The sequence below is a fragment of the Eretmochelys imbricata genome, chromosome 6 (genome assembly GCF_965152235.1).
Source record: "Eretmochelys imbricata isolate rEreImb1 chromosome 6, rEreImb1.hap1, whole genome shotgun sequence".
Lineage (NCBI taxonomy): Eukaryota > Metazoa > Chordata > Testudines > Cheloniidae > Eretmochelys > Eretmochelys imbricata.
Genome location: NC_135577.1, coordinates 63,388,825 through 63,413,304, shown reverse-complemented (window position 1 = coordinate 63,413,304; position 24,480 = coordinate 63,388,825). Strand labels below are relative to the sequence as shown.

General features: G+C 43.4%; 1 protein-coding gene across 1 annotated transcript in view; it reads left to right on the top strand.

Moving 5' to 3' along the window:
- The window catches only part of PLEKHH1 (pleckstrin homology, MyTH4 and FERM domain containing H1), a 70,660-nt gene that overhangs the window by 37,564 nt on the left and 8,616 nt on the right, over nucleotides 1-24,480 (top strand). The window contains exons 11-24 of the mRNA XM_077818715.1: nucleotides 1,127-1,237; nucleotides 4,616-4,702; nucleotides 5,741-5,902; nucleotides 8,233-8,313; nucleotides 9,432-9,611; nucleotides 10,044-10,152; nucleotides 11,310-11,422; nucleotides 13,214-13,390; nucleotides 14,386-14,483; nucleotides 18,028-18,205; nucleotides 18,351-18,506; nucleotides 19,184-19,284; nucleotides 21,209-21,350; nucleotides 23,090-23,232. Coding sequence (XP_077674841.1) covers nucleotides 1,127-1,237; nucleotides 4,616-4,702; nucleotides 5,741-5,902; nucleotides 8,233-8,313; nucleotides 9,432-9,611; nucleotides 10,044-10,152; nucleotides 11,310-11,422; nucleotides 13,214-13,390; nucleotides 14,386-14,483; nucleotides 18,028-18,205; nucleotides 18,351-18,506; nucleotides 19,184-19,284; nucleotides 21,209-21,350; nucleotides 23,090-23,232 — 1,838 coding nt within the window. The remainder of the gene's footprint in view (nucleotides 1-1,126; nucleotides 1,238-4,615; nucleotides 4,703-5,740; nucleotides 5,903-8,232; nucleotides 8,314-9,431; nucleotides 9,612-10,043; nucleotides 10,153-11,309; nucleotides 11,423-13,213; nucleotides 13,391-14,385; nucleotides 14,484-18,027; nucleotides 18,206-18,350; nucleotides 18,507-19,183; nucleotides 19,285-21,208; nucleotides 21,351-23,089; nucleotides 23,233-24,480) is intronic.

Sequence of the window (24,480 nt, the reverse complement as noted above, 5' to 3'; positions counted from 1 at the left end):
GAGCACTGGGGATATAGTCCTTCCTGACCCCGGGGCCATCAGCATGAAGTTTGATTATCCATACCAGTTTTTGGCACATCCCACTCTTCTTTAGGGGATGGTTGTGACCTCACCCATTTGTACAGAAACAAAAAGTTCTTCATTTGGAAACATGAGAGGCATTTTGATCTACTGATTAGAGCAACATAGCAGGAGTCACAAGACCCAAGTTTTATTGCCAACTCGGCCACTGATTCATTGTGTGATATCAAGCAAGTTGCTTAACCGCTCTGTGCCTCAGTTTCCTCCTCTATAAAATGGGGGTAAAGATAATTGCACACCTCTGTAAAGAGCTGTGAGATTACCAAATGAAAAGCATTCCATAAATACCCAGTGTTACTTTATCATTGCTGGTATGGACTTGATTCTGCAAGCACAGCTACAGCATGCTGCATCAACGAGAATGCTGCTGTGCGGCCACCACGTTACTCCTGCCTAGCAGCAAGGTAAGGACAAAGGGTGAAGCACATAGCTCAGTGGCGTGAGATATATTTTGTTTAAGCTCCCATCTCCTCAGCTCAGCCACAAATTATAGACTTCATGCAGGGACCACTTAGTCCAACTCTATAGCCTATGTGTTATTCAGGAGGCCAGACTAGATGATTATTGTGGTCCCTTGTGGCCTTAAAAATCAATGAATTTCTCATGTGAATCCATTATTTACCCATCCCTCCACCCATTTTTTTTTTTACTCTCTTATCTTGAAAGTAAAGGAGTATACATGCAAGAGGCTTGAGACTTACTGCTGCCTAGAGCTTACCCTTACTTCATTTATGTTTGAAGAGTGCTTAGCACATTGTATGGGAAAATAATTTTCAGTGATTCAGGCAAGCTGTGAAAGCATGACCAGTCCTGCCTTCAGATACCTTCTTCACTGCCCCACACATCCACCATGGTACTTACACATACATGAGCAGTAGCAGATTCTCAAAGTTATGCAGTGATGGGGGCCCTGACATCTGACAATCTGAGCTCAAGAGAAGATGGGGGATGCTGGAGACCTGGCAGATGGCAGCCCTTCATGTGGGCACTTCTCAGTTGCTTTCATCTTGGGCTCAGGATAATCCACCTATCCTTTATCCTCTAGGAGCCCATGGAGAAATCAGGGTATTTGCTGAAGATGGGAAGCCAGGTGAAGACATGGAAGAGACGTTGGTTTGTTCTGAGAAATGGACAAATCATGTACTACAAGTCTCCGGTGAGTGAGAAGCAAACACACCAGTGTCAGACACAGGGGAAAGGCCGCTTGAAGTCTGAGTTAGTTTCATTAACTGGTGAAAGGTGCCACACGGCTAGCCCTGGCAACTGAAATCCTCTGTTTATTCATATAACAGAGACCACATGGGCAGCTGCAGTGCAGACTTGTCCCCCACTACCCTGCCAATGTGCCTCACCCCAACCCTGGAGTATGACCTCAACGATGAGGGGAGTCTCCATTCAGTCATGGGTTTCTCTGTTCAGACAGAGGGGCCGTGTTTAGTGGTGGTTTTTGTGAAATAACAACGTATCCACTAGGAACTGGCTTGGGACTTGTTGACTGACAACACACAGACCACTGAAAGCAAAAAAAAAAAAAAAGTGTTTATCCTCACATTGATCTTACTGTAATATAAAAGCAAATGCAAAAATAAATGCTAGTGCAACATTAAGGGCATGCAGGTAGGCACTCAGATGTGAAGAAGTTAGAACTGACCACAGACTCTTAACTCTTTCTTCCCCTTGTATAAACATACAATTCAGTGTTAATTGCATGGTCACACACTGTTTCTCAAATATTACAATAGCATACAATTTTTTTCCACCTAGTGGTATGTGATCATTTAAGGAGTACTACAATATATAAACAAGGGGCTGATTTGTGTTGCCAGTTTAACTTTAATTTTCATATTTCCTAAGTTTTAAGTGCTTAACTGTGCAACGTTAACATTTTCTTTCATATGATTTCCTTGGAATGTAGACATTGCCAAATCAGCTAACAGGACCCACTAGTCTAGAATCCCAGCTACAAAAGTGGCCAACATGATCTGTGTCACAGGGTGGGGTATGTGTGCAAGAAATTCTGTTGTGGACAGTTATCCCCACATAGGGGATATTTCTTCCTAAATTCCCATCAGTTTGTGGCTGGCTTATGATCTGAAACATGAGTGGGTTTTAATCTTTTTTTTTTAAATCCGACCTATGGTAATTTTAGATGTTTTCATTATCCATAAACCCTCGTTCTGTTAAAAATCTTACAAACTTTTGATCTCTTTGCTATTTAATGGCAGCAAGTTCCACAGATGAATTGGGTAAGAAAAAAAAAAGGTTTCCTTTTATCAGTTTTAAATCTGTTGTCATTCAAGTTAATGTAAAAAGAGATATTCAAAGAAGTGTAGACATGAGCACCCATTTATCATCACCATATCATTCATTCTTTTATTTACATCTGTTCTCTAAACAGTGGCAGTCTTTTTATTTTCCCTCACACAGAAGCCTTCCTAGGCCCCTAATAATTTTTGTTACTCATCTCTGAGCCTTCCTCACATTTCTGGAGCTAGAGTGACCAGAATTAAATGCATTATTCCAGGTGAGGGTACACAATTGAACTCTGTAATGGCATTACAATACTTTCAGTGTTCTTTTCTAATACATCTTTATTTTTCCTTTTGACATCTGCTACACATCGAGCAACTGTTCTCTCTTTTATCCACTATTTTGTGAAGCTGTTCTAAAGGGTAGGAAAATTGGGTCTCTCTTCCTTTACAGCAGCGATGCTAATTACTCTCTACCATATCACATTTTTCAAAGTGTTTATAATTCAGTTTTTCAAATACTGTTTCAACCATTTTTCCTGGTACTCAAGTAAGTCTTACTCTCTTGTAATTCCCAGACCCATTCCTAGTGCCTTTGTTATGATAGATACAATATTTGCTACTCTCCAGTCCTCTGTCAAAGAACTTATTTTGATGAGATATTGCATAACTTTATTAGCAGCTCACCCAGTTCATTCTTAAATTTCTTCAGAACTCCTGAATCAATCCCATCTGCACCTAATGACTTGTTGCTCTTAAATTTATCATTTTGTTCCAGCACCTCATCTTAAACACATCAGAAAAGTAGGTCTGAGGAACATCCTCTGCAGAAAGGAAATACTTAGTTTCTCTGCAATGTCCTTATTCTCCTTAAATTTTCTCTTTACTCTTTGGTAGACTCAACAGTTCCCTAACAGGCTTCCTGCTTCTATTAAAAAAAAAAAAAGTCATTATTTGTTTCTATGTTTTTGGGTATTTCCTCTTCAATTCCCACTTTGCACTCTTAATTTCTCTCTCACATTTTACCTACTATTATTTCATTTTCTTTTCTATAGACTTAACTTGGGCTGGGTTTCCATTTTCTGAAGGATACCCATTTGGCTCAAATAACATCTGCTTACAAGGTAAAAAAGGAAAAGGAAATTATCCAGTTTTATGACTAAGAAGCACCAGCCTGTCAAGGGTAACTGGTGCCTATCAATATTGCTACTGAAGTATGCACTTGTACACCATTCAGCCAAAAGGCAATTAGTTTGTTAGTCTTGCATGGATTTCCATACCTGTGTAAGAATGTACCCTTGAAAGTGCACAGTATAAGAAATCCTAAAGATGGCATAAAGGCCAGCCCTGCAGACCACTCATTGATTCATTTTTGGTAATCCTCCTGGGGGCTTCCTAGTGGAAATGATCCCACAAAAGGAAATTAAGATTTCATCTCTCATCAGCTAGTAGCTGATCTGCTACTTATAGCTGCTCATTGGAGAAAAAAATAGTTCAACTCTGGTGGAATTGTTCAAAAAAATATGGGAGTTGTTATGGAAAATTTAATGCACCAATTACGTACCCAGCAAAACAGACAGAGGACAAAGAGATACTTAGATGTTTGGTTACCACTTATTCAATATTCAGACAAAGTACATTCCACCTGCCAAAAAAAAAACAAAACAAAAAAAACAACAACCAAAAACCCAGCACACCTTTTCAATTTTTTTGAATATTAACATCTGATAGACTTACCTGGTCTGTTAAATGCATGTAATCAGAGATTTCACTCAAAAAAAAAAAAAGTCAACACAAAACACTAAAAGAACATGTCATGGATAGTGTGAAGATGCTCACTCTGTAACATGTTAACACCCTGTTAAAAAGAGAGATCTGATTGTTATTACTGTATAATGTTTCTCTAAACAAAAGTTCGCTCATTGTAATGATGGTTGTGTTGTGTCTGACATTTACAGATTTCTAAATTTGTTAAAACTTCCTAAACAGAGAAATAGTTTTAAATAAAAAACATTCTGCTCTTCTGTCTCTGCACATTTGTGGCTAGCATAGTGTGGGGATATCTCATATTGGTGGTGCCTGTGGTCATGGGTGTGCTGTACTTCTGTCCCTGGGAGCTAAGTTCTCATTAGCCTGGTGGAGGAGGCACCTCTCAGTCTGTCCCTAGGGAGCCAGCCACATGTTGCCTAAGATGCATCCAGGCATAATGTCTCATACTCCATACTTCTAGCTGGCTGGTGAAGCTAGTGCTGATCCTTTTGAGAATGTTGCCTTTCTCTCCACAGAGCGATGTTATCCGCAAGCCTCAGGGGCAGGTTGAGCTGAATTCTACTTGCCAGATCATTCGGGGTGAAGGGTCCCAGACATTTCAGGTGAGAATTGCCTTTTGACCTTGCACATAACCACATGCTCAAGGATGTAAACAGGGCTAAGTGGGAGAGGAGTTACTTCAGTCTGGATGGTGTACTTGGTCATGACAGATGTGTACTGACTTTCCTGGCTTTTATTTGCCTTGTGTTTCAGCTTGGGGAGGCAGTCAGTTTTGTATAAAAATGAGCAAAGGTCCGAAATGCAACCTAAAGCTCAAACCCAGCTTTCTGATGTTTAAAGAAGTTCAGATAACTTTCCCCCTCTGCATTTCCCTCTGTGCAGCCAGCACCTTCTTAAGAAAGGTTGAACCTCTGTGAGAGAGACTGTTATTGTGTTGCTTCTGGCTCAACCAAAAGTAGGGGTACAAAGAATCTTCTTGTCGAGACCATTCTCATATGCTTTGGAGAAACATCTACAATTTTGGGTGCATCACAAAACTGAGTCTCCAAACCATTTGAAATTGGCCCCTCACTAGCCCTACTTACTTGTCCTCGGCCAAAGCATCAATGCCAGGGGACTTCTTTGTAAAGGAGACGAGATATTAAAGCTTCCCTTGCATTCTGAGTGGGACTAGCATACAGTGAGCTCCCTTCTGCCCGTCTCGCACTGAAGTTAACTGAGAGTTAATAGTAATATCTTGTATTCATGGAACAGCTTTCCTCTCAAAGGACCCCAAAGCACTTTGGAAGCTATTGAAGGCAGAGGGAAACAATTGGCTATAAATATGGATGTATAAATAAAGAGATAGACACTACTTTACCCCCCACTAAAATGCAGCTACCTCTATAGTGACATAGAGCAGCTACTTAATAGACTTAAGCAACATTGCAAAACAGGAGAGGAAATGAAGAAAAATATAGTATCCAGCAAAAACATGGGGGGAATTTACAGATGTAGCATGTAACTATTTGAGTTTGAATTTGGCCAAGGACATAGGGGTTAACTCCTTTACTCTTATAAAAGTACCATATGACTCAACATCTGAAGGAGCGATCACACGTGATCAGACAGTGACATTTCCCTGCCTCCTTTCCCTCCAGCTCATCACTGAAAAGAGGACCTACTTCCTGACTGCAGACTCTCCCAACATCCTGGAAGAATGGATCCGTGTTCTGCAGAGCATTCTCAAGGTGCAGGTGACCAGCTCTGCTGCTGTCCCTCAGAATGATGCCAAACCCACTGTGAAAGGCTGGCTCACCAAGGTAAGGTGGCTCTACCCCAGTCAGTCTCCCTCCACACCCAATGGCCTGACAGACAACAGGCCTCTGGGTTTATATACTGAGGGCCTGCAAGAAGTGTGTGTTTTAATTCTCCCTGGAAACTTGGGGGGTTACAGAGAGGCAGAGGTGGATTCCTGAAGTTCAAAGGAGCAGGGAAAGAGGATGTGCTAATTATATACACTGAAGAATGGCATAGAGCACCCTATCAGGACACATTGACCCTCTCCAATAGTACAGTGCAAGAACAATGCAAAATATTTAATACCAATTAAAGTAAATGCTTTTATAATGTCACATATAATTAACGTATGGAACTTGCTATTGTAGGATATTATCAAGGAAATTGTCTAGTAAGGTTTCAAATGGATTGAACACTTATTCATATAAGAATTGCATTGGCAATTATGTTAGTCAGGATACACTTCCAGGCACTATGGATTCTCATGCTTCAGGACAAAAAATGATCACTACTTGGGAGTCAGGAAATAATTTTTTATTCTCCCCCATAGAACAGTGTTGCACAAGATGCATTATGGGGCTCCTTCATGCTGTACTGGCTAATGTCCAAGTGAAGACTAAAGTCTGGCTGGTCTGTAGTTTGCTCCGGGCAGTGGCTCTCAACCTTTCCAGACTACTGTACCCCTTTCAGAAGTCTGATTTGTCTTGCATACCCTCAAGTTTCATCTCAAGTTAAAAACTATTTGCTTACAAACTCAGATATAAAAATACAAAGGGTCACAGCACATTATTACTGAAAAATTGTTTTTCTCATTTTTACCATATAATTATAAAATAAATCAGTTGGAATATAAATATTGTACTAACATTTCAGTGTATAGTATATAGAGCAGAGGTGGGCAAACTACAGCCCACGGGACCGTCCTGCCTGGCCCCTGAGCTCCAGCCGGGGAGGCTAGCCCCTGGCCCCTCCCCTGCTGTCCCCCCTCCCCCCACAGCCTCAGTGTGCCGCACCGCCAGCGCTCTGGTCCACTGCTCCTGCTGTGCAGTGTGGGCGGCGTGGCTGGCTCCAGCTGGGTGGCGGGGCTGCAAGCTCCTGCTGCTCTGAGCAGCATGGTAAGGGGGTGGGGAGGTTGGATAAGGGACAGGGGGTCCTGGGGGCAGTCAGGGGACAGGGGGTGGTTGGATAGCATGGGAGTCCTGGAGGGGCCATCTGGGGGTGGGGGTGTGGACAGGGGTCGGGGCAGTCAGGTGACAGGGAGCAGGGGGTGTTGGATAGGGGGTGGAGTCCCAGGGAGTGGTCAGGGGCGGGGGTCCCAAGAGGGGGCAGTCAGGGGATAAGAGCAGCGGGTTTGGATGGATTGTGGGTTCTGAGGGGGGCGGGAAGTGGGAGAGGGAGGATGGGGGTAGGCGCCAGGCTGTTTGGGGAGGCACAGCCTTCCCTACCCGGCCCTCCATACAGTTTCGCAATGCCGATGTGGCCGTCAGGCCAAAAAGTTTTCCCACCCCTGATATAGAGCAATATAAACAAGTCATTGTCTGCATGAACTTTTAGTTTGTACTGACTTCCTTAGTGCTTTTTATTTAGCCTGTTGTAAAACTAGGCAAATATCTAGATGAGTTGATGTACCCCCTGGAAGCCATTGGTCTGTTCCTGTGTAGCAGGGGAAAGGTCACTAGACTAGATAGTCTATTGGTCTGCTTCGGTACGTTGAATTTTTTTCATTATTTAAACATTTTTATTCAGGTATTTTTTATATTGCATTTCAAAAAACAACAACAATAGGTCACTTTGGGTAAAATTTTCAAAAGGATCTCAGGATACGTGTAAACTGAAAAGAAAAACCCACAGCACCAAGTCTTGGAGCCCAGGTCAGTTGACTGGGGCTTGGGCCGCAGGGCTAAAAACAGCAGTGTAGACATTCCTGCTTGGGCTGGAGCCCAAGCTCCGAGACCCTCCCACCTCTCTGGGTTTCAGAGCCCAGGCTCCAGCTTGAGCAGTACGTCTATCCTGCTATTTTTAGCCCTGCAGCCCGAGCCCAAGTCATTTGACCTGGGCTCAGACTCAGGGCCACACAGTTTTCTGTGCAGTCTAGACATACTCTCAATTACTTAGGCACCTACATTCCATTTTCAAAAGCATTTAACTGGCTTAGGTGCTTTTGAAAGTGTTTCCCTGCATCTTTGCAGGGATCACAAATGAAGGATAGTTTACACTAGCTCAGACTAACTAGCGTAGAGAACCTTCCAACAAGAGATTTGAATGGGAAGAAAAATCCCCAAAACTACTGCTGGCATTGCACTAGGATCCAGTTCCTAGGTTAAAATCTTTCATTCCTTTGTCCTTCCTGTAGGTGAAGCATGGTCACTCTAAGTTGGTTTGGTGCGCACTGATTGGGAAAATCTTTTACTACTATCGAAATAATGAGGATAAGGTACTTTGTGTTCCTCCTGCTATGTCTCATGTAGTTTCTATCTTCCTTTACCTACTGTCCCTTCTTACTCCAACAATCCCATCCTCTCCCTCACTTCAGCCCCAACTAGTACCTCCCACTCTGCAAAAATGTCTACACCTCCTACTATAAATACAAATATATTAATAGTCTTTAAAAATACCAAAGAGACATAACTAACAAAGTGGATTCCTGCTGTCTCCCAGATTGCTCCACTTGTCTCTCTCTCACTTCCTTTGTCTTTGTACCTGCGAGTCCTACCCCTGCTCAGGGAATGGCAAGCCCGTGTTCTGGGCTCAACTTCCCACAGCCCTCCACTAAGGCCTGCTGCAAGAGAGCTTCCCAGAGCATTCCACTCACCCAGGCCTCCCTATCCATGTGAGTCCTACCCCTGCGACTCACCCTTCAGCATCCACCCTCATGTTTCAGGCTCAGATTCCCTTGATCAGGCTGGGTCTTCCCCTGGTTCCTAAGGCCTCTGTACAAGCCCTCTTGTAACTCCGCATGGGCTCCGCCCACCTCTGCCCAGACCTCATTAACAACATTCTTCACCTTTTGCTCTTCCCTCAGGGTCTCTGTACAGCTCTCCTCTGCTTCTCCTGGGGGCTCCCTTTTTCTCCTCAGGCAGTTCTCACCTGCCCTTCTCTGAATCTCAGCCTGCTATCAAGCAGTTCTCATCTGTGCTGCCCTTCCCCTACAGCCCAGGTGCCTTCACTTAAACCCAATTAGAAGGCAGCTGATGAGTCCCATGTGCACTGGACCCTGCTCCTTAAAGGGTCCAGTCACCCAGTGATAAGGGCTCTAATTCCTGACTGGGATTCTAGTGCTAGTACAATACAATAATAATAATGGGAATAGGATTGGGGCCATAGTTTGTAAAGTACTTTAGGCTCATGAAGGGGGAGAGGTGCTACAGAAATGCAAAATGATACTATCACTTTAAAACCAACTATTTGAACATAGAATTTTATAGTTTAGTTCTTGCATTTTCTAGCACTCCCAGCAATCTGACCAGGGTTTCCTGGTTTCAGTTTCTTCTTTTTCTCCATCTTCTCTACACTGAGACAGCATACTTATCTTAGTTCATTTCCTTTTCCCAGTGTCCTCTGGGGCATTTGCACATACGCAAATCAAAGGTGGAGGAGGTGGACCGTTCCTGTGACTCAGACGAAGATTATGAAGCCACTGCAGGGGGTCTCCTCTCATCCCATTACACCCTGGTGATTCACCCACAAGATCAGAGTCCCACCTACTTACTCATTGGTACCAAACACGAGAAGGTATGAGCTGGTGTCTTTGGAGAGCAGGGATATGTGATGCTGGTATAACTTGGCACCAGTGAGTGGAAAATACAGATGATTAAACCAGTTTGGATAAAATAAGATCCAACTTAAAAGTTTTCCCAAACTCAACCCCAACAGGCGGGTTGAGATTTTGAGTCTGGTTTAATGATTTTCTTTTCCCTTCTATTTATTTTTCATTTTTGCTGCCCTCTCTGCAGCTGAGGGCTCAGGATACCAAGATTTCCAAACCCCAGTGTGTGTGTGTGTGTGTGTGTGTTTGTTTAAGAGAGAGAGAAACATATTTACCTTTAATGGTGACCCTTCGCTTTTGGTACCTTGATGGCTGGTCATTTATAAAGATGACAGTGAAATGTCCTGGGTTTCCAGCATTACCTGTTCTTTTCATGCTCTTCTTTCCTTTATCCCTAGGATACGTGGCTGTACCATCTGACAGTAGCAGCAGGCAGCAGCAGTGCCAAAGTGGGCACAGCATATGAACAGCTAATTGGAAAATTACTGGATGCAGAGGGAGACTCACGTAAATAAAACCCCAAAATATCTTTCCATAGTGGGAAAGGGTGCGGAATAGTTATCTCTGTCACTGGTTTGAATACAGCCACAGAAGAGTAGAGGGAATGGCTCGATAGATCAGTAACGGGATAGGGTATCTTTCACCTCTAATTAGACAGTTGCACTTCAGCAAAGGACTCAGGCACTACAGTGAATCTACTCTGTCAATTAATTTATCAAAGGATCTGCAGTTCCTCTTACATTGCAGATCAAACTATAGTAAATACTGAGCACAGAAAGTTGATCCAAATCTGGGATGTTCTTAATAAATAAGAACTTAAGAGAGAAAAGTCTGAATCTCTGACTCCCTGGCACTGTTTGCCTTGAGTTTCACTTACCCATGTATCATGGTTGCATGCACATATACTGTTTCTCAAACACACACATACACACGCACACAGTTAGCTCTCCATGTATGTATGTATGTGTGCATCCACACCGACATATCCCTGGATATACACTCACAGCCACATACATTCATTCCCACAGACATGCATATACTGTCTCACACATACATACACATCTGTTTACTCACTCATCTCCATGTAGACACGTTCACACATACCACCTGCACACATTCTGAGGTATACATACCACGCGTACACCTACACTCTCACACCCCTGAATACGCACATACTCTCTCCTGCACACCCACATATAGACATAAACTGTCTCTGAGCTTTGATGAATGTGCCATAATAGCTTCCACTGATAAAGATCCCAATAGTGTGTGTCTGTTTCACAGAATCGGTCTCTCATGTGCATCAACAAATTGAGCTGCTTCCCACCACAGTCCAGCCTGTGTGAAGCTCTCAGATGACCTGGTGGCAAATCGCAGGGCTGCTCTCTGGAGCCATCTGGCATTACTTGCTGGCATGCATAGCTACTTGGCCACTGTTAGTGTCATGGCTTCACTGGAGTCAACAGAGTGACACCAAGGATTAACGTGGCCCAATATAATGCTGCTTGCCCTAATTGCTTGCTAGTTGGGCCAGGTTTTTTTTCTGCAGGGATCTGAGGCGGCTCTGCATGGGAGATTTTGCTGGGAGAGTCTGTCTCACCTTGTACCAAACTTACACTGCTACGTTTCTGAGGTTGCATGTTTTTACCTCATCTGCCACCCAGAATCTCCTTTGTGGAAACACCCCATGCTGTGCTACAGTAAGGATGGACTGCACACCTCCCTCACTACTCTGCCATCAGAGGCGCTGCAGACAGAAGCCCTCAAGCTCTTCAAGGTATTCAAAGAACCAGTATAAAAGATTTCAGATGTTCTACTCAAATATCTTAAGGGAGGGGTAAGCTCTGTGCAAGACATTTACTGCGGCTTTGTTTGCCCCTACTGTTGGCACAGATGGGGCTAATGTGTCAATTGTAATAAAAAAGGTCAATCTGTCTACCAGATGTATTTTATTCTATGCAGAGACCCACTTGGGCCCTCACTTTTGGGGGGGTGGGGGAGCAGGTATCTCAGAGCCAGCTTCTGAATTGCAGGACTTGTCTATCTTCTTCTCCAATAGCAGCACTGGAAAGAGAGGAAACAACTTATTGTCAGACTCCCTAGTGCCTTCCAGCCAGGGTACCTCGGGTAGGCAACTCATCACCTGATTTCCACATCTCTCCCTCCACTTTGAGCCCTGAAAACATTAATGCCAACATTAAGGCCTGGTCTACACTAGGAAATTAGGTCGGTATAACTACGTCACTCAGGGGTGTGAAAAATCCACAGTTAAACCAGCCTAACCCCCAGTGTAGACAGGGCTAGGTCAACAGGAGAATTATCCTGTTGACATAGCTACCCTCTCGGAGAGGAGGATTACCAGAAACCTCCCGTCGGCATAAGTAGTGTCTGCACAGAAGCACTACAGCGGCGCAGCTGCAGCGTTTTAAGCGTAGACAAGCCCTAAGACTAGAAAGCAAGGATGAGATTAGAGGATTGCTGAGGGGAGCAGGTAACAGTGGAGAGGGTTCTTAAAAACAACTGCATTCAATGACACGAGAGATACAATAGAAAGTTGTGTTTGGGGGTTAGTGCAGTGGACTGATTCAGGACTAATGAATTCTAACCATGGCTCTATCACTCACTCACCCTGTGAGAGTGGGAAAGTTCCTTAACCTCTGTGCCTCTGTTTTCCCTTCTACAAAATGGGATAATAAATTTTTATAAAAGAATCCTACAGTATGGTACAGGAATAGTCTGAAACTCTGCATCTTACAGTAGTCTCACTTGTAGTGTTTGGGGTCATTACTGTTGACTGTTGCAGTATTTTATCATTTATAAAGGCACCTTCTCTGACTAAAAACAACAAGGAGTCCAGTGGCACCTTAAAGACTAACAGATTTATTTGGGCATAAGTTTTCGTGGGTAAAAAACCCACTTCTTATCTGAAGAAGTGGTTTTTTTACCCACATAAATCTGTTAGTCTTTAAGGTGCCACCGGACTCCTTGTTGTTTTTGTGGATACAGACAAACTACACCCTGATACTTCTCTGAGTATTTTACCATAAATTTGTAGCACCCTTGGTTTGCCAAGCTATGAAGCCCAGTGGCAGATTTATTAGTGTGACCAAGATGCCTTTTATAATAATGGGGTAATCTGAACTCCCCTATGTTTAGCATCATTCCTAGACCCCAATCGTAACAGGGATGGAGCGGCAGTATAGTCTAATGGCTAGAACAGTCGGCTGGAAGTCAGGGATTCTGTTCCTGGCTTTTCTTGCTGTGTAATGTTGCATGATTGTAGCTTTCTGCACGTGCTACAAAGGATGGGCTACTTAAGGACCAGTCTGTGTATGAAGCATATAGGGCAAGGGGAGAAAGTTTGTATGAGAGAAGCTTGACCTAGTAGAGGTTAAAGCATAGGCTTGGAAGTCAGGAGATCTGGATTTTCTCCCTGTTTCTACCACTGATGTGCTGTGACACCTTGGAGAATTAATTTCCCCTCTGAGCCATACTGGAGCTGGAAGGTGCTGTGGGGGAAAAGTGAAGTATTATTATTACCGCACATGCTAATTTCCCTTTTTTGTAGTCCTGTCAGCTGTTCATCAATGTCCCTGTGGAGGCTCCATCTATTGATTACCATGTGTCACTTGCTCAGACAGCATTGCAAGTCTGTCTGACACATACTGAGCTACAGAATGAAATCTACTGCCAACTGGTTAAACAGACTAGCTGCCGGCAGCCTCAGAACCACTCAGTTATTCAGGTGAGCTTTGCTTGGCCACTTCCAGGCTGCAAGCTTCCATATGTTGAATAATTAGCGTTAGGTCTAGTCCCCATAAAAGACTAGTCACCTTAAACATTTCAAGGATTGTGGGGGAAAAAATAATCTGAAATGTGATGCGCAAAGGAAAAATAAAAGTACTGAGTAATGCAATTTACTTGCAAAAGCATGTTTAGGTTGAATGCTCAACTATTCACCAAAAGCAAATTCCAAATACTGTTCAGTTGCAAAATTCAGTTTGTGTTGCGTTGAATAGTTGCCTAAGTCACAGGGTATTGGTTCCATGTCTAATTGTGACTTAATCGTGCTTTGTATCCTGTTGGCTAATTATTACACTTGAATGTGCATTTTGAATTTTGTGATGTGCTTATTAAGTTAGCTGCCTGCATCCATTACAACTCAAAGACCCAGATCCCCGTAGGTATTTAGGTCCCTAACTTCCATTGATTTCAGTAGAAGTTGGGATCCTAAATATTTTTGTGGATCTGAGCCAAAGTGTCTATTGGATTCTTGATTGTAATATTCCCAGTTCAAATCATGTAGAGAGCAAGAATGACCAGCAGGAGAAATTTATGAATAATTTGAAATAATGAGTAATTCTGAGAGTTTTGTGATCTGTTTGCAGACAATAAAAAAAGCAAAATTTACTGAATTAGTAGTTAGGAACTATTTTCACAGCTCTAGTTACAGTGGCCAAGATTTTGAAAAGTGACAACTGATTTGTGGTGCCTGAATTTTTGGGTGCCCAATTTGAGATGTCAAAGAGGCCTGATGTTCAGAAAGTGCTGAGCACCTGCCTCTGAAAATCAGGCCCCTTTAAAGCATCTCAAGTTGCACACCCAAAAAATGGAAGCACCCAAAAATCCTAGTCACTCTTCAAATTCTTGGCCCGAGTGTTTTCCACATGGATACCTGGCAACAAGAGCAGAGAGGAGTGATTATACCTTAGTTTGCTGGTGGCCTGTTTCTCTTCACAGTGCTGGCAGCTCCTGGCTTTGTGTGCTCCTCTCTTTCTTCCTCAGCACCACTTCCTCTGGTATATCAAACAACACCTGCAGCGGCATGCAGACCCCAGGTAAATAGCATGCCATCTTCTTCTTTCACTGGCTATGTTGCTTCCATTCCTTTCTGTATCAACTACAGGATTGTAGTACAGTAAGGCTAATTTATGACTGACCCATGCAAAGGTGAGTTGGGGATGGAGATGACATAAGAAGCCTTCTCCAAGGTGCCAGGCTGTCCTTATTCAGAAGCCATCTTTCAATCACTTTTGACCCACTTTTCAGTGGGAATGTTTCCTAGTCCATATGACTGTTTATAAAAGACAGTGAGTATAAATGCTTCTGAAAGGTTAGCAGGGCTTCTGGGAGGACAGGAAAAGAGGCTGGGGGGGAGTGCAAATAAAAAAAAATTAAGGGGGATTCCTGGGTTAACAAACCCAAACTGAATTCCAAAGAGATAAGAAAAGTTATTTAAAACCAAACAGGACCTTCCATCACCTTCTCCCTACCCTTTTAACCTTTTAGTAGGAATTATGTTTCAGAGTGGAAGGTTATGTTGCATAACACTCTAACCTCCCCCGCACTCCCCGCCACAAACTTACCAACAAGAAAACATGCAAGCGATGAAAACAAACAAGAGCTTCTTTAACAGCAAAAAGAAAAGGAGTACTTGTGGCACCTTAGAGACTAACCAATTTATTTGAGCATAAGCTTTCGTGAGCTACAGCTCACTTCATCGGATGCATACTGTGGAAACTGCAGAAGACATTATATACACAGAGACCATGAAACAATACCTCCTCCCACCCCACTTTCCTGCTGGTAATAGCTTATCTAAAGTGATCACTCTCTTTACAATGTGTATGATAATCAGGGTGGGCCATTTCCAGCACAAATCCAGGTTTTCTCACCCCCCCCCCCAAAAAAACACACACACACAAACTCACCCTCCTGCTGGTAATAGCTTATCCAAAGTGACCACTCTCCCTACAATGTGCATGATAATCAAGGTGGGCCATTTCCAGCACAAATCCAGGTTTTCTCACCCCCCCCACCCCCATACACACACAAACTCACTCTCCTGCTGGTAACAGCCCATCCAAAGCGACCACTCTCCCCACAATGTGCACGATAATCAAGGTGGGCCATTTCCAGCATAAATCCAAGTTTAACCAGAACGTCGGGGGGGGGGGGAATAGGAAAAAACAAGGGGAAATAGGATACTTTGCATAATGACTTAGCCACTCCCAATCTCTATTTAAGCCTAAATTAATAATATCCAATTTGCAAATGAATTCCAATTCAGCAGTTTCTCGCTGGAGTCTGGATTTGAAGTTTTTTTGTTTTAAGATAGCGACCTTCATGTCTGTAATTGCGTGACCAGAGAGATTGAAGCGTTCTCCGACTGGTTTATGAATGTTATAATTCTTGACATCTGATTTGTGTCCATTTATTCTTTTACGTAGAGACTGTCCAGTTTGACCAATGTACATGGCAGAGGGGCATTGCTGGCACATGATGGCATATATCACATTGGTGGATGTGGAGGTGAACGAGCCTCTGATAGTGTGGCTGATGTTATTAGGCCCTGTGATGGTGTCCTCTGAATAGATATGTGGGCACAGTTGGCAACGGGCTTTGTTGCAAGGATAGGTTCCTGGGTTAGTGGTTCTGTTGTGTGGTATGTGGTTGTTGGTGAGTATTTGCTTCAGGTTGGGGGGCTGTCTGTAGGCAAGGACTGGCCTGTCTCCCAAGATTTGTGAGAGTGTTGGGTCATCCTTCAGGATAGGTTGTAGATCCTTAATAATGCGTTGGAGGGGTTTTAGTTGGGGGCTGAAGGTGACGGTTAGTGGCGTTCTCTTATTTTCCTTGTTAGGCCTGTCCTGTAGTAGGTGACTTCTGGGAACTCTTCTGGCTCTATCAATCTGTTTCTTCACTTCCGCAGGTGGGTACTGTAGTTGTAAGAATGCTTGATAGAGATCTTGTAGGTATTTGTCTCTGTCTGAGGGGTTGGAGCAAATGCAGTTGTATCGCAGAGCTTGGCTTTAGACGATGGATCGTGTGGTGTGGTCAGGGTGAAAGCTGGAGGCATGCAGGTAGGAATAGCGGTCAGTAGGTTTCCGGTATAGGGTGGTGTTCATGTGACCATCGTTTATTAGCACTGTAGTGTCCAGGAAGTGGATCTCTTGTGTGGACTGGACCAGGCTGAGGTTGATGGTGGGATGGAAATTGTTGAAATCATGGTGGAATTCCTCAAGGGCTTCTTTTCCATGGGTCCAGATGATGAAGATGTCATCAATATAGCGCAAGTAGAGTAGGGGCGTTAGGGGACGAGAGCTGAGGAAGCGTTGTTCTAAATCAGCCATAAAAACGTTGGCATACTGTGGGGCCATGCAGGTACCCATAGCAATAAGCCATCCTGGGGTGTACATTAGTTGTCTGTTAATAGATTTCTTGGGTAGTTTAAGGAGCTTGGACTTCAGCCTTTAGTCTCCCTATACTCTTGGGGCATGTATCAGTGGCCAGGTAATGCACAGCCTGTTGTGGTTTATTGCTATATGAAGACTAAACGTGGGTAAACAGCTGTGTCATTTCAAACACAGGCTTAGATACACCTTTGTCAAAAACTCAAATCAAAACTCTCCTGGGATTTGAAAGAGTCTGTATAATCTTTCTTGCTGATGTTCCACGGCCTGCCAGGGATATCAGCCGGCGGCTCCTTCATGGAGCCGTGAGCATGGGCGTGTACTTGGCGTGGTTCACCCCTATCCCGAACATTTGCCCTTTTTGTGGAGTGAGGGAGACGCTGGAGCACGTCTATTTAGAGTGCGCCAGGTTGCAGCCCCTTTTCCGGCTCCTCCAGAACCTTCTCCTAAGGTTCTGTCTGAATTTTTCCCCACGCTTCCTGATTTATGCACACCCTGACCATGGCCCCACAAAGTAGCAGGATCTCCTCATCAAGCTCCTCTAGGCATTGGCTAAAGTGGCCATTTATTAAACCAGGAGGAGGATGCTGGGTGGGGAGGTGCTCTGTGACTCTGGGATCTACTTCCGTTCCTCTCTTCAATCACGTATCTGGGCAGAGTTCCTCTGGGCAGCATCTGCTGGTTCCCTAGACACTTTTGAGGAACTGTGGGCGCTGTCCAGGGTTCTCTGCTTGGTGTCACCCTCTGGTTCCTTGATAATGGTCCTATGACCTCACTCCTGTCCCTGTTTTCTCCGTAGTTGTCCCCTGGAATTATTTGAGTCCCGGGTTCAGCTGCTCCCACCCTTCGACTGGGAGAGGGATCTTTAGACACAGGCGAACTTGTGCCCACTCGTTCCCAGATCTCAATAGGTGGAAGCAGAAAATTCTATAAATCTTAAAAGAGAACCTAGCATCTAGCCTTGTTTTGCATTCTGAAGAGGTTTGGATCTCAATCCTAACGCGTCTTTGTTTATCTGAATCAAATCTAATCTCCAACTCTGTAGAGGTGAATAAGGACATTTGCAAATACACACATTTTCACTTGAGCAAGATGCCGGGGAGAGAGTCACTGGGGAGAGGAAATGGTAATGGGCACAATAAGTGTATCCAAAACATGTGTTTGTGTTGTCACGCTCTCACCCTGGGATTAGGAGTGAAATAGGCAAGTATGCCATCTACTGTCAGAGATCTGTGGAGCGCACGTTGCACACTGGAGAACGGGAAGCCAAGCCTTCACGAATGGAGATTGTGTCTATTTTGTTGCGGAATCCCTTCCACCATTCACTCCCCTTCAGCATTCCAGTGCACTTCATGAATGGAACCTACCAGGTAAGACATGGGCACCGGGTACCTCTCAGGTAATTGAGTCCTACACTGGGCTTTTGCTGGTGTTTACATTCTTTCGCCACTTGTGGCTAGTTCTGTCCCCCAAGATAGACTTATTTAATTACTTTAATCTCCTGTTCCATTTCAGGTCGTGGGTTTTGATGGTTCCTCAACTGTGAATGAATTCCTCCAGCGACTGAACCAGGAGACAGGAATGAGGAAACCATCCCACATTGGGTTTTCCCTCTTTACAGATGATCCTTCTGGCAGGGATCTGGAACACTGCCTGCAGGGCAATGTGAAGGTAATTCCCTCCCCACTAGTCTAATAAAGACAAAGCAAGAGTTAAAGCCTAGTAAGGAGCCTTGAGTTTCTTAGCAGAAGTAGAACTTGCCTTGTCTTGACTAGAGTGTTACATGGTGTTAGTCAGAATGAGCTAGCTAGCACGATTAAACATTACACTTATAGATGCTAGTCAAGACAAGTTCCTGTTGTGTTGTGGGATGCCAGGTACATCTAGTTCAAACTCAGTGACTGAATTGATAAATACACACATACCATCTCTTGATGAAGGTACCAGGTACTTCCTGCCATGTTACTGAATATGCCCTAACTTTCCATTGACAACAGTGCAGCCAGTAACTCCTGGGGGAATTCTGCACCAAAAAATTAAAAATTCTGCACACAGTATTTTCAAATTCTGAAAAATTCTGCATATTTTATTTGTCAAAATAACACCATATAATCACACCAGTTTCAATTATTTTTGGTCATTTTTTTTCAAAATTCCTGTCAGCAAGTATGTCTGTAACTCTAATTATCATGTGTTGTCTATAAGAAAAAAAGGTATGGTGGAATTGTATGTGATTTTCTGGCCGAATGTGTTCTTGATCTACTCTCTCCTTTCCATACCCAAACCCCACAAAGTTTGTTTGCTTACTTTTCATTTAAGCAGCTTGTCTCTCTGTGATCTCTTTACAGATCTGTGATGTTATTTCAAAATGGGAACAAGCCTTGAAAGAACTGCATCCTGGGAAATATGAAGGTAGCACAAGAATAGTGAAGCTGACCTATAAAAGCAGGTATTGTGCATAGTTTGAGAGAGACACAACTTGGGTGAGGTAATATCTTTTATTGGAGCATCTTCTGTTGGTGAGAGAGACAAGTTTTCGAGCTACACAGAGCTCTTCTTCAGGTCTGAGTGATTTGAGGGAGTCATCGTTAAATATTGAGAGCAGAGATCCAGCTACAGGGCCTATAACTTTTTACAATACTGTTAGAACTGGCAGAACTTGCTTAGGGCTTGTCTACACATGAAAACTAATCCAGAATAATGTAAAGCTACTTGTCTTTACTTTCAAGGCTCTTCATGACCCATCCCTACCATATCATTTTTCATTCAGTATTGAAAAGTCAGTTCCCATGTTTAATTGGCCTATGACGTCAGCCTTCATCACCACAAAGTTTTAAAACAAGCATCCTCATGCTGTCTCTCGTATTTGGGAGAAACTCCCCATAAACATGTGCAAAACTAACTCATTATCCACATTAAATCCATCCTCAAAACTCTGCTTTGTTGGGAGGCCTACAAAAAACTGACACTAGTTAGGCAGCTGATGTCCTGACCTATATGGTCTCATTGTTTCCTTGTATTCTCCCCATCTATCTGTCTCCATCTTTTGTCTTATACTTAAATTGTAAGCTCTTTGGGGCTTTGTATGTTCTGTGTTTGTACAGCACCTAGCATAATAGAGTTCTGGTCCATTACTGGGGCTTGTGGATTCTATAATACAAATAAATAATAATAAGCACATTAACTATTCCTGATTAGCTTAATCAATTTTTAATCAACTCTTATTCCAGAATATGTGTGTCCACACATGGAGTTAATTTTCAATAAAACACTCGTATTCTGGAATAAAAGTATCCACACACGGAGTTAATCAGGAATAGCTATTCCAGAAAAATTCCCTGTGTAGACAAATTCCCTGTGTAGACAAACCTTTAGTCTGGCTGCATTCCATTCCCAAATGTATGGGAAGGGGTATATGGGCGAAAGATCAAATCAATACACTGTGAAAGTTATAACAGACTTGGAACCAAATAAAAACTAGATACAGTACAACTAAAGTTTTGTGTAGCTCCATCCATACAGGCTGGATCCTGAAACAAAATTAAATAATACATACTACATAAGAGCAAGAGAGAATTGAAAAAGCATAGGTCTATGTTGCTGGGGGGGAAATGTAGGCTGCCTGAGCCTTGCAATGAAACTAAGTCATTGGGACAAGAAAATACAGAAAGCCTGTTCTAAATGGCAGGAGCTGCACAGGAGGAGGCTCTTGTATGACAATGGAGAGATGCTAGATGAATTGGGACAGTTGGGAAGTAGGAGACAGATCCATAGGGAGAGCTGCACTGAGTTCATGGTGGGCTTCATACATAAGAATGGCATTTCTGAAGTGGACTCTGAAAGGAATAGGGAGCCAATGGAGAGCTGTCTGTGAGTGAGGGTGAGGTCATGACATCCTTTTGAAGGGTTCCACACTGCTAGCAAAAGTAAGCCCTCCTTAGGAACTGAAGAATTAAATATCAAGGTTTTCTGTATCAGCACCCATACACAAGTAAGGGAATGGAACGACAGGTTCATGCAATACTCTCTTTGTAGCTTCGTCAGAGCTAGATCTGGATTCTGTGATAGGTGGAGGAGTTAAAGGCCATCTAATAAATACCATCCATGTCTGTACTTAACGGAAGGGAATCTCTTCCCCCAGTTTTATAAAATATTGCTAAGCTAACTAGACACTTTCAGTAAATGGATGGCTCGCAGACTGGAATGGCTTCAAAAGCTATTCTCCTTGTCCATGAACAGAGGGCTTTAGTCTTCAGGGCTCTCAGTACAACTCCTTTCTAATGCACAAAACTCACTTTGAAAATAATGGCTATTTCAACTCTGTTCGCAGCTAGTGCCTGGTACCTTTTCTCCTGCATTTCTCTCCTTTTTAGATTGTATTTTCGAAACCAGGCAAAAGGTGAGACAGATAGAGAGCGGTTGCTGCTGGCCTTCCAGGTCAGCAGTGAAATAGCCAGTGGGAGGTTCCCTGTCAATAAGGAGCTGGCTCTGGAAATGGTGGCTTTGATGGCTCAGGTGAGCAACCAGCCCAGTGTGCTTTGGGAGTAACACTTTTTTTTTACATTTAACACTATTATAAATGCTGGAGGCGAAGCAGGGTTTGGGAATGGAGGCTGACAGCTCATGACCCTCCCCCCCCAACCCCACATAAAAACCTTGCGACCCCCTGAGGGTCACAACCCCAGTTTGAGAAACCCTGCGCTAGGGAAACCATCTCTTTAGGCTTTGTTTTGGACTGTCCAAAGAGAAAGATGTGGTATCTGGTGGTGATCTTTCGTCACTGTTTATTTCTGTTCTATAAAGAACCTGGGGCAGAAGGATAGGAGAAAATTCACACCCCTTTCCCCACATGCTACAATGACTCTGCCATTTTCATGTGCTCTATTGTAAGTGTAAGTCCTGTTGCCCAGTTAGTTGGGCTGCACATCAGCCAAGCTGTACATTGCATTTCCTCAATTAAGCAATTAGGGCTGCTACAACAGAGATGGTGTTTCTTATCAAACTGCTCACACACAGAATGAGTCACGTCATGCCAAACCAACATCACTCAAGTAAATTATTCACCATAAACAGTGAAAAACTGAAACCAAGCTAAGAAGCAGTGTTATCCATGTGCAACGGTCTTAATACAAAAAGAGGGGATAAGATAGTCTGTTGCAGGTGCTCCTGCAGGAAGACAGTCATTGATGATGTTTACTGCTTTGATTGCATGTGTGCATCCATCATTCCCTCAAAGGAATTCTATTCTAGCAAGAGCTTGAGGAAAACACAGCCAGCCTGGGAAAGCCTCAAAACAGCTCTGCACAGCCATTCTGATGGAGATATTAAAATATCACTGTTCTGATCTTAGCCTAATGGTCTGAGCCCTCCCTGTTATATTGCTAACAGCCTAGAACCTCACTCAGGAAAAGCATCTTGCAAGGTCCTAAATTAGGCCTCCATATGTAAGTTACATGTACCATATTACCACTGTGGATTTATGCACCTTGTGTGGCAAGTGTTGTTGTAGTAGACAGGACAGTTGTGTCTTACTGGACTTTAACTGACCTGCTGTATTGGCTCAAGCAAATGATGAGTCTGTTCACTAAGCCAATCAGGGAAAAGTATCCTGAAAAGGACATTTCTTAGACACAGGAGGAGGAGGAGAGGCTCTCCACCTTGTTCAAGCAGAGCTTGAGTACAGTGGAGATGGGGGTGATGCAGGGAACTAGTTGTGGAACCCTGATCATCACTCAGTCAGCTCTAGAGTAAGTGAAAGTTGCAAGGAATAGCTTTAATTTGTGCCATTGGCATGAGATCCATCTGAGACCTTACCCCAGTGGGGGAATCCCCTCTCCACCCAGCCCAGGCTTTTAAGATCCCTGGGGATCTTGCTGGGGATTATGGGGAACAGCTGGCACTGGAGGGAGCAGAGCCCTTTCTTCCAGCAGAGTTCCCCTAAGCAGGGAGAAATCTCCCCCATATATCTCTAGCAATTTTGCACTGCAGCAGACTGGGCAATCTTGCCTATGCAGTTTACAAATAAGCTGTTTTTTTATTGGCCAACTGGGAAAAAAATAGCAATACATAGAGTTCAGTTTTCTGGCACACAGAGTGGCTGGCCCAAATCTTGTTGCACCCTCCACAGATTTAAGAAATTTCCTGGGCAGGCCTATCCCTAAGAGTCACTTGCTCTGTATGGAAAGGATATTGATGCGAGACCTTGTCATTTTTCACTGTGATATAAACCAAAACCCTTTAACATTCTGGTGCAGGTGGAATATGGAGACTTGGATCGACCAGTATCTTCAAGCCCTGGGGGGACACCACAGTCCAAAATGCAACATCTTCTCCAACAGGTCTTGGACAAATTCTATCCCAAATGCTACAAACAAAACATTACCCCTGAGCATCTCAGGTGAGACTAAAATGGGCCTTGTTCGGTTATATAAAATTTTGCTGTGGGGAAAAAAAATAGACCACTTGCTACTTCATAATACATCCATCCTTTTTCTTATTTAGAAAGAAAGTTTAAGGAGAAACTGTCAAGTTAAATACACAAATTTATTTTGAATTCAACATATAAGTATAAAAAGAACTCAGATCCAGGGCAATAGATACCCTTGAAAGGTGATATACAAGCCAACCTGGACTAAAACAGCATTCGCAAACAAGCCACCCTTCTATGCACAAAGGAAGCCAGTCTAAAAAACTTGTGTTACCCACCTTGGCTCCAACAATCCTGATATGCCCCAAATCAAAAGCCATGCCCTATCTGAACTCCCTCCAAACCACAACTCTCTCCAAATGTCTGGCCAAATAGATGGGCTTTGAAGTATGCCCTAAAGTTCAACAAATCTGGGCTTCTTTGGACCATGAGAGAGTGAATTCTGAAGTCTAAGCATCACTTTTTAAAAAAGAATCCACATCTGTACCAACTGAGCTCTAGCTCAGGGGCCTCCACTGATCTCAGCTATGTTGTCGGGGAAGCAAGGCAATCTCCGAGATAGGCAGGTCCTAAGTCTTTTAAGGGCTTTATTGATCAGAACTAATATATTAACTCTACCTGGGAATGAACTGGTGCAGATTTCATATTCTCATAGCAAGACATGCTGCTTAACTTTACCACGGTCTAACTGTGAAGTGACAGGTGATGATGGTACTAAGGTATGCACCTGAAAAATGGTTTCTCCTTGGGAGAAGACAGCCTGGGTTAGACAGGCTTCTACCACATGGAAGAAAGCTACTATTTGAGATTTTGCAGATACTGTTGCACAGTTCCTAGCACAATGGGGTTCTGGTCAGTGACTGGGGCTCCTAGAAATTATCACAATACAATAATAATGTGGAAGCAAAGAACCTCTCTATCTCCTGCACAACCATGGCATAAGATCCTACCAAATCGCTAACTTCACTGACTAACATTTTGAAAAAAGGAAACCTTTGTTAAAAATTCAACAACATCACCCCTTCAGTTAAGGTGTGGGAGCTTCCAACATAGATCCTCTGAGACTATACATTTCCACTGTTTCCGTTCTCCATCACTCCCTATCCTGAACTGCTGTGCAGTATTGCTTTGCACTGCTAAACTGATGTGCTTTTGTTACAGAAGGGGCTGCACTTCTGCGGTGGGTGAAGTGATCCCTATATTTTACACAGACAGTTA